This window comes from Canis aureus, chromosome 5 (assembly GCF_053574225.1).
Source record: "Canis aureus isolate CA01 chromosome 5, VMU_Caureus_v.1.0, whole genome shotgun sequence".
Classification (NCBI taxonomy): Eukaryota; Metazoa; Chordata; class Mammalia; order Carnivora; family Canidae; genus Canis; species Canis aureus.
In genome coordinates, this window is record NC_135615.1 from 8,175,576 (window position 1) to 8,188,508 (window position 12,933).

The window sequence follows — 12,933 nt, forward strand, 5'->3', positions numbered from 1 at the left end:
ACTCCATGCAGGGAGCCCGATGCGGGACTCGATCCCGGGACTCCAGGATCACGCCCTGGGCCGAAGGCAGGCATTAAACCGCTGAGCCACCCAGGAATCCCCTCACTTCCTAATTTTTAAAAGAAAAAATTGTCTATCACATAGGAAGATACAGCATTAGATTTTTGGTTATTCAAATAACCCCAAATCTCAAAATGACCTTCCCGGAGCCAAATATTTACTTAAATGCATGTTATTGAACTGATTACTAAAGAAGTGTGGTCATAATTCCTATTATGATAATGAGTTGAATTCTTATAAAAAATGAGATTATTGGGGCAGCCCTGGTGGCTCAACGGCCCTGAGATCAAGACCTGAGCTGAGATCAAGAGTTTGGACGTTCAGCTGACTGAGCCACCCAGGGGGCCTTACATACACACTTTGACATTAGTCACTGTTTCTTCCAACTTATACAAATGTACTCTTCCTCTTGCAATATAGTTTATCCCATCTTTGAATATTATGCTGTTAACAGTGTTATTTGGGCAGGGGGTAGGATTACCTCTTCCTAGCAGAGGTGAAATAGAAAGCAAAGTTACTCTGAGGAGCTGTTTAACCCTAGTCTATGCCAAAAATTCCACCAATTTCACTGAGTTTTATAAAATGATTCTCAACTATAACTTTAAAATAAACTACAGATGGCATGCTTTAATTATTTGAACTGTGAGAAAGATTCCTCATAACCCAGCTCATTGTAGAAGAGGCCCTTTTTGCTCTGTTCTAATCTGCAGCAACTGGACAGTAGGTCTTACGACGAGTAATGCTTGTTGGTGAAAGCAAATTAGAAACACGGTGTTCTACTTTTGTGTTGATCAGATTCTCTCAGTTACAAATGATAGAAAGTTTTTTTTTAAATATTTTATTTATTCATGAGAGATACACAGAGAGAGGCAGAGACATAGGCAGAGGGAGAAGCAGGCTCCCTGTGGGGAGCCTGATGCAAAACTATCCCAGGACCCCAGGATCACGACCTGAGCCAAAGGCAGGCGTTCAACCACTAAGCCATCCAGGAGTCTCTGATCCACTGAGCCGTTTAGGAGTCCCTGATGGAAAGTTTTTTCAGGGCGCCTGCATGTATCAGTTGGTTGAGCCTTCAGCTCAGGTCATGATTCCAGGGTCCTGGGATATGGAGCCCTGCAACCAGCAACTTGCACAGTGGGGAGTCAGCTTCTTCCTCTGCCCCACTCCCACCTCATGCTTGCTTGCTCTCTCTCAAATAAATAAATAAAATCTGAAAAAAAAAAAAAAAAAGAAAGTTTTATCATATTAGCTCATGCCAAAAAGGAGTGTTAGCTATAGTGAAGAGGTTTTGGGGGTAGACCTAGTTGGGTACACGGCTAGATCCAAATACTCAAGTGCTTTGGCATCAAGATTGTGTATCTTTTTCTCAGCTTTGCTTTTTTCATTCTCAGATACTTTTTCTCCACATGGTAGAAAAGATGGTGGCTGGCAACTCAGTTTACTGATTTTTACAGTTCTTGTTCTCTGGGGAATTGGAAGAGAAAGACCGTGCTTTTCTCAGTATCCATATGTCAAATCTGATGGAGAGACTGGATCTATCCTGACTAGATCAGATTCTTTACCCTTAGTCAGTCACTGTGAACTCAGTGAACTAGGGTCTTAGGAGGGGTCATGCCTTGTGCATATGCCCACCCACAGAAGCCCCACTGAACCCCAAAGATAGAGATGGGCAGCTAGCATCATACATTCTCTGCAGTCATCTTGCAGAAGATGAAGAGAAACAAATAGGATAAAAATATCATGAGATGAAAATATTTGCCAGGTTAGAGATGAAAACCGGCTGTCCTATTTTTACTTGGTTTCATTTTATTATTTCATTAGTAGTTAGGTTTTCACAAGGTTTTCTTCACATTTTTATTAGGCTTTTGTATTTCTTCCATGATTTGTCTTTTTATGTGCTTTGCTCTTCTGTTATGATTTTAGTTGTTTCTATTTATAAGAGCTCTCAGTATGTATTAAGGCTTCCATTTTTTTCTTTGTTGTTTGAAAATTAATTCTAAGAGTTACACGTAAAGTTTCACCATATGCTTCCTTGATTTTTTACCTGTCTATATTTTTCTTTTTTTTAAATATGTATTTATTTTAGAGAATGAGAGAGAGAAAGAGAAGTGGGGTGAGAGGCAGAGGGAGAGAAAATCCCAAGCAGACTCCCTGCTGACCATGGAGACCAACTCGGAGCTTGATCCCAGAACCCTAAAATCATGACCTGAGCCGAAACCAAGAGTCAGACACTTAACCAACTATGCCAGTGAAGCGCCCCTGTGTTTCTCTTGATGTGTGAAATCTTATAGATGTTCTTCTAGAATTTTATTCCATTTTTTAAAGATTTTATTTATTTATTTACTTACTTAAGAGAGAGAGAGAAAGAGCATAAGCAGGGGGAGTGGCAGAAAGAGGCAGAGGGAGAAGCAGGCTCCCTGCTGAGCAAGGAGCTAGGGTGATGTGGGGCTTGAACCCGGGACCCTGGGATCATGATCTGAGCCGAAGGCAGTCATTTAACCTACTGGGCCACCCAGGTGCCCCCAGAATTTTAGTTGATAAAAGATAACAATGAATGAATAATCAGTTTAAACATAGTAACTTATAGTATTCTCCCTTTGGAAAAAATCCACATTGAATTATGGAGTATATATTTCCTGAGGGAATTAGTTATTTATCTATTTTTGGAAAACAGTATTTTCCAATAAAATTTTTGGACATTTAGGTCTGTCTTTTTCACAGATTAAGAAAGTGATCACTTTGAATTTGAGTATATACAATTTCAGTGTCTTCTCCACCTTTTCTTTATTGTGAAGAGCTGTGGGGCTTTTAGTGAATAAAGTAAATTAAGGCCTCAATGTTCAGTCAGTTCTTTGATTATGTAGTTAAGTTTACCATGAGAAGGGATTATGCCACTTGATAAGAACAAGTTTACAGTCTTGATAGTGGTGTGTTCTGCGTGTGTTACCTAATGTCATAACATAATATATGACATACCTTGACAAAGATGATTATTTTCATCTGACATAATATTTAAGTTTGATTATTAAAAATATAGAAATCAGTTGAAAATCTGACCAGACACTTGTTTTCTCTTTGGACAACTAAATGGTACTCATTTTCTTATATTGGAAAAGGAGATAAGCCTAAATTATTCTTGTTTGTACGTAATCTACCCATAGGTAATAATGAAAGCATGTGTTAACATTAGAATTTTAAAATTCCAACTAATCATTACAACAGCAATGGTACTTTTAACACAATAGAAAGGTTCTCACATTTTTACAGGGAATGAAGAATTGGATTTATTAAAGTACAATTCATAAATGTGAAGTAATGTAATTCTTTGTATTTTAAAAAGTATATCTAGCTCTTCCTTGTCTGTCTTTAACATAGTAGTAAATATATTTATTCTAAAGAGTGCAACAGGACTGAAGCTTGGGAGCCCAGGGTGCTAGCCTCCTGCCCAGACCTCCATTCACCCTTGCTTTCTGGAGCAGGTCGCTGTCTATCCCAGGCCTTTTTGCACACATCCACTTAAAGCAGAGATGAATTCAACCAAGTGAAATAAAGAAATTTCCTCCAAAATGCAGTAAGTCAAAAGAAATTGAATGCATACCTCTAGGAAGTCAAGAGTCATAAAAAATTGCCTTTGAAATTTTGTTTAATGCTTAATCATGAACATTTTGAATTTCACTCTGTGATATTTAATTTTAAGTAAATAAATACAAATATTTTTAAAATTACTTTGGAAGGCCTAAAATTTTCTTGAAAGATTTATCCCATGGAATCTCCTAGACACTCTTTGACACATTTATTGCACACTACAGTTGTGAATGTTTTCTCTACAGAAGCCTTTTCCTGCTGTTAATACTCTCTGTGCTACACACATCAGATAATTTCTCAAGAATACGGTATTTTCCTATTCATATCCATGCTTCTGAATCCATAACAGATTGGTGGCCCAAGCAGACCCCATAAGACCCAACTGACTTCATACACATGTATCATTTGGAAAAGTTGGTTAATTTGTGATAATTTAAATCATAATGATAGTTTTAAAGAACACTATAATATTTAGTAAAGTTAAATTTTTATCTTTTTTTTTATTTTTATCTTTATTCAATAGATATAAAGTCAGTTATCTTCTTGCTTTTGAAAAAAGAATAATTGCATGCTCACCAACATATGATATTATATACTTAGTAAACTTGATTCATAGTGAAATTTTTTTTAAATGCCTTTTTCCCCCCAAGATTTTATTTATTTATTCATGAGAGACACAGAGAGAGAGGCAGAGACATAGATAGAGGGAGAAGCAGGCTTCCCACAGGGAGCCCGATGCGGGACTCAATCCTAGGACCTTGGGATCATGCCCTGAGCCGAAGGCAGACACTCAACCACTGAGTACCCAGGCATCCATTAAAAATGTTTTCTATTGCTTAAATATAAAGAGCTGCTTTTAAAGACTTTGTAAAAACATAAAATAAGCTTAAGATAGTCAGAATTTACAGATTTTAGCTATAAATGTTATAATTTTGCATCATTACTAGTCACCTTGATTAAAATGCTAACCATTAAAATGATAGAGCAGCCTTAGATTTTGGTCAAAATTAAAATAGTTTGATCTTTTAAATCAAGAAATCAAAACCCTGTCTTATCATTATAGGATATTCTTTATAAAGGGTTTTGTTATGATTTTCTTTTTTTTAATATTTTATTTATTTATTCATGGCAGATACAGAGAGGCAGAGACATAGGGAGAGGGAGAAGCAGGCTCCCTGCAGGGAGCCTGATGCAGCACTTGATCCCAGGACCCCAGGATCATGCCCTGAGCCAAAGGTAGATGCTCAGCCACTAAGCCACTCAGGTGCCCCTCGTTATGATTTTCTAAGACTTAGAGCATTTGATTTTAGGAAATACAATTCTGGCATTCTATTAATTTATACTCTACTAGCCTAGAAAATAATAATTTAAATCATTGATGTTTTTATAAGAATAAGAATTTTGAACAGAACTATCACTCACCAATTTGGAAAACAAATATCATTTGTACTTTTAGAGCAAAAATATAATTCCATAAATTCTGTGTCAGACTCTCTGGGTCTACATTGTGTCCCTGTTGCTTGGTAACTTTACACAAGTTATTTAACCTGTCTGTTTTGATTCTTCATCTGCAAAATAGTACTTACTTCATAGAATTTCATAAGAATTAAATGGAAAATATATTTTAAGTATTTAGAATGATGCTAGTACTTCCTAAGCTCTATAAATGTGTTAGCTCTTGTTACTGTGCATGCATGCATATGCATTCCTATATGCATTTCTGCTCTTGACAGGTAGTGACAGGCTTTTGAGAAAGTTAAAATTTGTAACACCTAAAATATCTGTTTCTACAGGGATACCAGGGGGCAAATGGGGATTTTTCCTCTAGGCCTGGGCCTACATTTGGTTGGGGAAAAAGGCACCTATTTCTGATTTGCACGAAAGTGCCAAACAAACCACCAGTGGCTCTCTCAGTCCATTCGGGCTACTAAATACCACATCCGAGTGGCTTAAACAATAACCATTTATTTCTCATGGTTCCAGAGGCTAGAAGTCCAACATCAAGGCACCAGCAGACTTGGTAGCTGGCGAGGTCCTGATTCTTGGTTTATGGAAGTTGTATCCTCATATGGAAGAAGGGTCAAGGGAGCTCTTTCAGGCTACTTCTTTGTAAGGGTGCTAATTCCATCCATAAGGGCTCCCACCTCCTGACTTAATCAGCTCCCGAAACCCCACCATCAAATTCTGTCACATTAGGGATTAGGTTTCAACATGAATTTTGGGAGGAACACAAACATTTCATCTATAGCAGTGGTCTTCATAATATATAAACTTTTTCTGGAAGCCATAAATTGTCCTTTCACATTTTTCTTCAAAAATTGAAGATATACTTGTGAGTTTGTGCATGGGGAGGTTCTAGGACTTGATACTCTGAAAGTTAAGCCTCAGCCAAGTTACTTGTTTAACTTCCTGAAATGATGTGTAAGACATTTAAAATTGGGAAAAATAATTCTTTTAGGGTGGTACAAGATTATCATTCCACTTTTATAGGTTCAGGTTCTCAATGCCTATAAACTTTAGTATCTTGATTATCAGTTAATCAGTATTAATTGTTTGGTAGAAGAAGCAACTTATTTAATTTCTTAGACCACATTCTCAGAATTATTTGGAATTACTGGAGTAATAACTATATAAGATTTTTATTATTTATTGGTGCCTTAGTGGGTGTTAAAATCTAAATCGGTTTTTTTAAGAAATAGTGAATATTGATTATTAATAATTAGGCCATTTGGCATTCTGATACCTATTATCTTTTTCCTGATTTTTTTTTTTTTTAAGTAAGCTCTAAGCCCAGTGTGGGGCTTGAATTCACAACCCCGAGATGAAGAGTCCCATGCTCCACCGACTGAGCCAGCCAGGCATCCCTCTAATATTTATTTTCATTTTATCTTCTAGATGAACCAACAAGCCCTAGCATTGATCATGACCTTGCACACATCCCTGCTTCTGCTGTCATCTCAGCCTCCACTCCCCAGGCACCTCAGGCACCCCAGGCACCCCAGGCACCCTCCATAGCAATGGTCCCACCCAGCCTCACCACGTCGGCTCCTTTAATTCGTCGCCAGCTCTCCCATGACCAGGGTACGTTTCAGTGAGTTGCTATGCAAACCATCTCTCTTTCTCAGTTTTCCACTTAGAATGCTATGACAAACTGATCTCACTATGAAAAGGATCTGGAAACCACTTGCAAATGTCTAAATGTTGGCTTTTAATTACAGAATCTGTCGGACCTCCCAGTCTCGATGCCCAGCCCAGCTCAAAGACCGAAAGATCAAAATCCTATGATGAGGGCCTGGATGATTACAGAGAAGATGCAAAATTGTAAGTCTCAAGCATATCATCTTAAATATTTGTCAGTATTTGGTCAGACTTTGACATATAAATACTGAATTTTAATGATTTCTTTTATATTTTTAACTTTATAACATTAGAAATGCAAATAAAAAAATAAAGTTGTTATTCAGTAATATATGCAGTTGAATTTTTAACATTAATATTTAAAAATTGGTAATACACAAACATAATGCAAAAAATATTAGTATTAAACAATCACTGCTACTATAGGTCTCTGGCCACCCAGATCTCTTCTCAGACATAACTATGTTACTGTTTCCTGAGCTATTCTCTGCATAAAATCACTTACACGTGTTTAGGCATATATGTGTGTATTACATATCCTAATTATTTTTACAAACCAATGATAGATGCTAAACAAATGACTGATTGCGGAGATCATCCAGTGTGTATATTCCCGGCTCACTCTTTTTCATGATTGTTTCATTTTCTACTGAATAGTTTTACTAATATATATCTGTCAATTTATATTCTATAAATAGACATTTAGATTGAATCTTATGCTACTGCAAACAATACTTCAGTGATTATATTTGTATATAGTTCATTTAGTATATAAGTGAGTATAATTGGAAGAAAGATTGTTACATCAAGAGGGTGTGTGTTTTTTATTTTAATATGTATTGTTAGCCACTCTCCTTAAAGTTTATAACAAACCAGATTCCCACCAACAGTGTACGGAAGTCTCTGCTCCTCACCAGCACAGCATTTACCTAACATTTGATGTTTTTGTAAATCTAATGGTATCACATTGTAGCTTTTTTGTTGTTGTTGCTTCTTTTTTTTTTTTTTTTTAAGATTTTTATTTATGTATTTAAGAAAGAGTATAAGCAGGGGGAGGAGAGAGGCAGAGGGAGAAGTAGACTCCCCGCTGAGCAGGGAGTCCCATGTGGGGCTCCATCCCAGGACCCTGAAATCATGACCTGAGCCGAAGGCAGACACGTAACCGACTGAGCCACCTCACATTATAGTTTTTATTTGAAAATTTCTTTTTATTTTTTTTTATTTTTTATTTTATTTTATTTTTTTTTATTTATTTATGATAGTCACAGAGAGAGAGAGAGAGAGAGGCAGAGACACAGACAGAGGGAGAAGCAGGCTCCATGCACTGGGAGCCTGATGTGGGATTCGATCCCGGGTCTCCAGGACGCGCCCTGGGCCAAAGGCAGGCGCCAAACCGCTGCGCCACCCAGGGATCCCTGAAAATTTCTTATTGTTAATTGAACATTGTTTCATATATATTTAAGAGAGATTTCTATTTTCCCATGAACTGCTTGTTCATGTCTTCTGCTCTTCCCAACTGCTTTTCCTAATTGACTTCTGGGGGCTCTTTATATAAAGGGCTCTTTTCTGAGATAAGTGTTGCAAGTCTTTTCCCAATTCAGTATTTTTCATTGGATTTTCTTAAGTTTTTTTTAGACTGTGCAAAAATGTCAAACTTTTTCTTTGCAGTCAAATTTAGAATTTTTTTTAATGGCCTTCAGATTTTGAGTCATTGAAAAAGTGCTTCCTGCAGAATACAACAAAATTCTTCCATGTTTGCCTCTCAAATTTATGGGGGGTTTTTTTTGTCTTTTTTTGTATATTTACAACTGTGATTCACCTGGAGCTTATTTTATTTCAATTAGTGAAATAAAGGCCAACTTTATATTTTCCAGTGTCTCTCAGTTGTGCCCAAAGCATCTATTGAATGTTGTATTTTTCCCACTGATATTTCATCTTTATTAAATACTAAATTATTATATGTATATATAGTTTTATATTTAGCCTCCATTCTGTTCTATTGATTTATCTGTCTACTCATGTACACCAGATTCCGTTAATTGCAGTGGGTTTTTTTTATTTTTTATTTTTTATTTTTATTTTTATTTTTTTTTAAGTTTTTATTTTATTTTTTTATTTTTTTTTTAATTTATTTTATATTGGTGTTCAATTTACTAACATACAGAATAACCCCCAGTGCCCGTCACCCATTCACTCCCACCCCCCACCCTCCTCCCCTTCCACCACCCCTAGTTCGTTTCCCAGAGTTAGCAGTCTTTACGTTCTGTCTCCCTTTCTGATATTTCCCACACATTTCTTCTCCCTTCCCTTATATTCCCTTTCACTACAGTAGGTTTTTTTTAATATTTTATTTATTTATTCATGAGAGACACAGAGAGAAAGAGGCAGAGACACAGGCAGAGGGAGAAGCAGGCTCCACACAGAAGATCCCGATGTGGGATTCGATCCCGAGTCTCCAGGATCATACCCTGGGCTGAAGGCAGTCGCTCAACTGCTGAGCCATCCAGGCGTCCCTAATTGCATTGGTTTTATTATGTTTTTATTATTGATGGAACTGTTCTCTCATGACTGTGTTTTTTCTGAATTCTCCTGGCTATTTTTGTTTATTTTACTATTTGAACTTTAAAGTCAATTTTCTAGTTCTTAAATTTTTATGGATATTTTTAGTGACATGGTGTTTTAACTTATAAAATTAAGGAACATTGACATTTTATGATTTTGAATCTTCGGTCAAAGAACTTTTTTTTTTTAAGATTTTATTTATGTATTCATGAGAGACACAGAGCAAGAGGCAGAGACATAGACAGAGGGAGAAGCAGGGAACCTAATATGGGACTCGATCCCAGGACCTCAGGATCGACCTGAGCCAAAGGCAGATGCTCAACCACTGAGCCACCCAGGTGCCCCAAATAATCTTTTTTATCAGAGTATTTTTGTATAGATTCTCTGAAGCTTCCATTTAATGATTATTTATATTCCAATTATAGCAGTTCTTCCTGGACCAACTACATGGGGGAAGTTTGTGTGAGGTGTGGCCAGAGCAGTGGTCCAAGCCAATAGGAATTCAAAATGTTGAATTTCCAAGCTATTTTAACCTTTACTTATTCCTTACTAAAAGATGGCATCAACTGCCACATTTCAGAGTCTACTTCACCCTGCACAAAGCCACATACTGCTTCCTGCAAAAATAACAGAACTGCATGTTTCCTTTTTTCTTTTTCATATCCCTTATATCCATGGTGATGAGTGAGGCTCCCGTCACCAGCCCAGGCACCCTGTTTCCCATTGTTCCAAATACGGGGAGGTTTTGACCTCTCAGGGAGCACTGCAGTTTTGTTTGAGATATGCAACCAGTGATGTCCTTATTCTGTATCCATTCTTTCCTTCACCTCATTTAACACCCATCTTCATTTACGTATATTTATATTGTGGTTCAGAGTTACAGTGTCTCCTGATACTATTGCAGATGGAGTTTGCATAGCTATTTCTGGTTATCTTGTTGGGGTGATTTGAAATGGGACGGCAATGCCATCTTTACTCACATCTTATAGTTCTAAATTCCTTAAAATGAATTTTGAATTAAAAAAATCTTTTGGGGCACCCAGTGGCTCAGTGGTTGAGCATCTACCTTCGGCTCAGGTCATGCTCCCAGGGTTTTGGGATAAAGCCCCAGGCTCCCTGCTCGATGAGAAGTCTGCTTCTCCCTCTCCCTCTGCTGCTCCCCGTTTGTGTGCTCTCTCTCTGTCAAATAAATAAAATCTAAAAAAAAAAACTTTGTCCCCCAAAGTTAAATTATTTTGAATTGTTAAAGCAAGCCTATCTTCAGAAGCCCTAAACCTTTTCAGTGGCAGCAGCTGGTCTCAAACCAAAGCATCCGGAATGTGGTTGGTGGGAGGAGTGGTGGGCTGGGACTGGCCCTGACCACACTCTTCCTGCCACATTATCAATCCTTAACACCGTGGGAACCCTTAACAGAGCACTGCGACTGTGGATAACTAATAATTTATTCTAAAGCTCAGTGTTCAGCCTGAGTAATTTTTTTTTCTTTCATCTAAAAGGAAGGATAAAATCTCACACTTCATGCAGAGACCATTTTAATTTACCAGATCCACTAAGGAAACTTCGATCATGGAATCAAAAGTGTCAGTACTTTATACAATTAGCTGTTTTTCTCATTTGCATTGCACAGTGAACATTTAACATGATAATGATAAAATGTCAGCTTATCGTTGAAAGGTTATTTGTAATGGTCAACTTGTTTTTACATCTTTAAGGTGTTACGCACTTACTGCAAATATTTATGTGCTTTTTTTCTAACAGGTCCTTTAAGCACGTTTCTAGCCTGAAGGGAATCAAGGTTGGTATTCAGTATTTTTTAAGTATCAGCAAATAATCAGTGTTTCTATTTACCTTTGCTTACTTTGGCTCTTCATAAGGAATTGTTTTTATTATCCTATATTCTGTGAGTTTCAGGTGCATTTGGAATATTAATTACATATTATGTATTAAGTGTTCTTTTCTAATTTCTAAACATGTTCAAGTATATAATACACATCATGCTGATTTTTCTCACGTTATCAGTCTACGGCCAAAAATCTAACTACCCAGCAATCCTGTATTTTGTTGAATGCATATTTTTCTCTCCTCAAAATTATTATTTCAGGCCTCCCTTCCACCTTCCTGTCCTCTCCCATCTACTCTTCCCTCATACTTCATTGAAAACACACACCAAAAGCTGTTAGGAATTTTCTTGTTCTACATTCCCCAAAAATGTTAGCCATCTTCATTTGTGCCCATAGTTTCTGCCCTCCTTACTCATGTTCTTATAATATCTGTGTATCTGGAACCTGATTCTGTGAAAAACCTAAATCTGCATTTCTTCTTTGGATTCAGTCACTTTTCACTTTCTCAAGATCCCTCTCTCCTCTGTAGAATCACTCTTGCCAGTGGCTCATTCACTCTTGCCAGGGGCTCATTCACCATCATATAAGCACATTCTGCTATTTACTATATATATATTTTTAAAAACCTCCCTTGAATCCACATCTACCTCTATTTCCTATGCCTATCCTCTCTTCCATGTTTCACGTTAAAACTCCTTGAAAAAATTGTTCACCTCCTCATATCATGTCTTTCTCAACTAACACACACCAGGCTGACACTGTTCACGCTAAGGTGACTAGTGACATTCAAGTTCCAAAACTAATGGTTATCTTTGATTTTTAACCTCTTTGACTTTTCAGTAGTCTCCAACACAATTTCCCGCTCCCTTCCTAAAATATTTTCTTCGGCTGGTTTCCATTCTGCTTCTGCCCAATATTTAAAATGGTGGAATGTCTAGAACTGGTTCTGACCCTTTCTTCTCTAGCTACCCTCATTGCCAACATGATCTTATCCAGAAGTCTCTCAAAGTTTATACTGTAGCCCTGGCTTCTTCCCCGGACTGCAGCTCATTGAGGCTGACATCTTTATGTGAGTGTTTAACAGGCAGTCAAGGTTTAATGGCCAAAGAGATCTGGATTACCCCCGCCATATTTCCACCAGTTTTCCCCATCTCACTAAGTCTACTTCACTCAGTTGTTCAAGGCCCAAAGCTGGGAAATAGCCTTGTTGCTTCTTCCCTCACCCTCACCCCCATATCAAGTATTATCCACTCTACCTCTAGGAAGGACACACCCTGAAGCTTTACATTCCTCTCTATTTTCACTTAAGTTACTTAAGCACAGCCACCATCATTCTTCACTTGGATTCCTACAGTAACACCTTTTCTGATGGGTAGAGAATCCATTCTTCAGGTGGCAAGCAGAGTGACCTCTGAACTGGGATCTGATAATGTTACCCCTTTGATTCATTACCTATTCACTTCCCATCACACTTTCTACCATGGCCTAAAAGACCCTAAACAATCTATTAATTAGCTGTTTCTCTCAGTGAACATTTAAAATGAAAAGTAAGGGGCACCTGGGTGGCTCAGTTGGTTAAACGTCTGCCTTCAGCTCAGGTCATGATTTCAGGGGCCTGGAATCAAGCTCTGGGTCGGGCTCCCTGCTCATTTGGGAGCCTGCTTCTCCCTCTCCCCCTGCTTCCATTCCCTGGTTGCTCATACTCTCTTGCTCCCTCTCTCTGTCTCTCAAATGAAATCTTAAAAAT

The 12,933-nt window shown here is 37.6% G+C and overlaps 1 protein-coding gene and 1 long non-coding RNA gene across 12 annotated transcripts in view; one reads left to right on the plus strand and one right to left on the minus strand.

The window, feature by feature from the left end:
• Positions 1-12,933, plus strand: part of ARHGAP21 (Rho GTPase activating protein 21) — a 136,274-nt gene that overhangs the window by 104,671 nt on the left and 18,670 nt on the right. For all 9 annotated transcript variants that reach the window (XM_077896773.1, XM_077896778.1, XM_077896772.1 and 6 more), the window contains 3 exons: positions 6,541-6,726; positions 6,864-6,966; positions 11,104-11,140. In XM_077896773.1, coding sequence (XP_077752899.1) covers positions 6,541-6,726; positions 6,864-6,966; positions 11,104-11,140 — 326 coding nt within the window. The remainder of the gene's footprint in view (positions 1-6,540; positions 6,727-6,863; positions 6,967-11,103; positions 11,141-12,933) is intronic.
• The window catches only part of LOC144313662 (uncharacterized), an 82,648-nt gene that overhangs the window by 66,275 nt on the left and 3,440 nt on the right, over positions 1-12,933 (minus strand). The window lies entirely within an intron of this gene.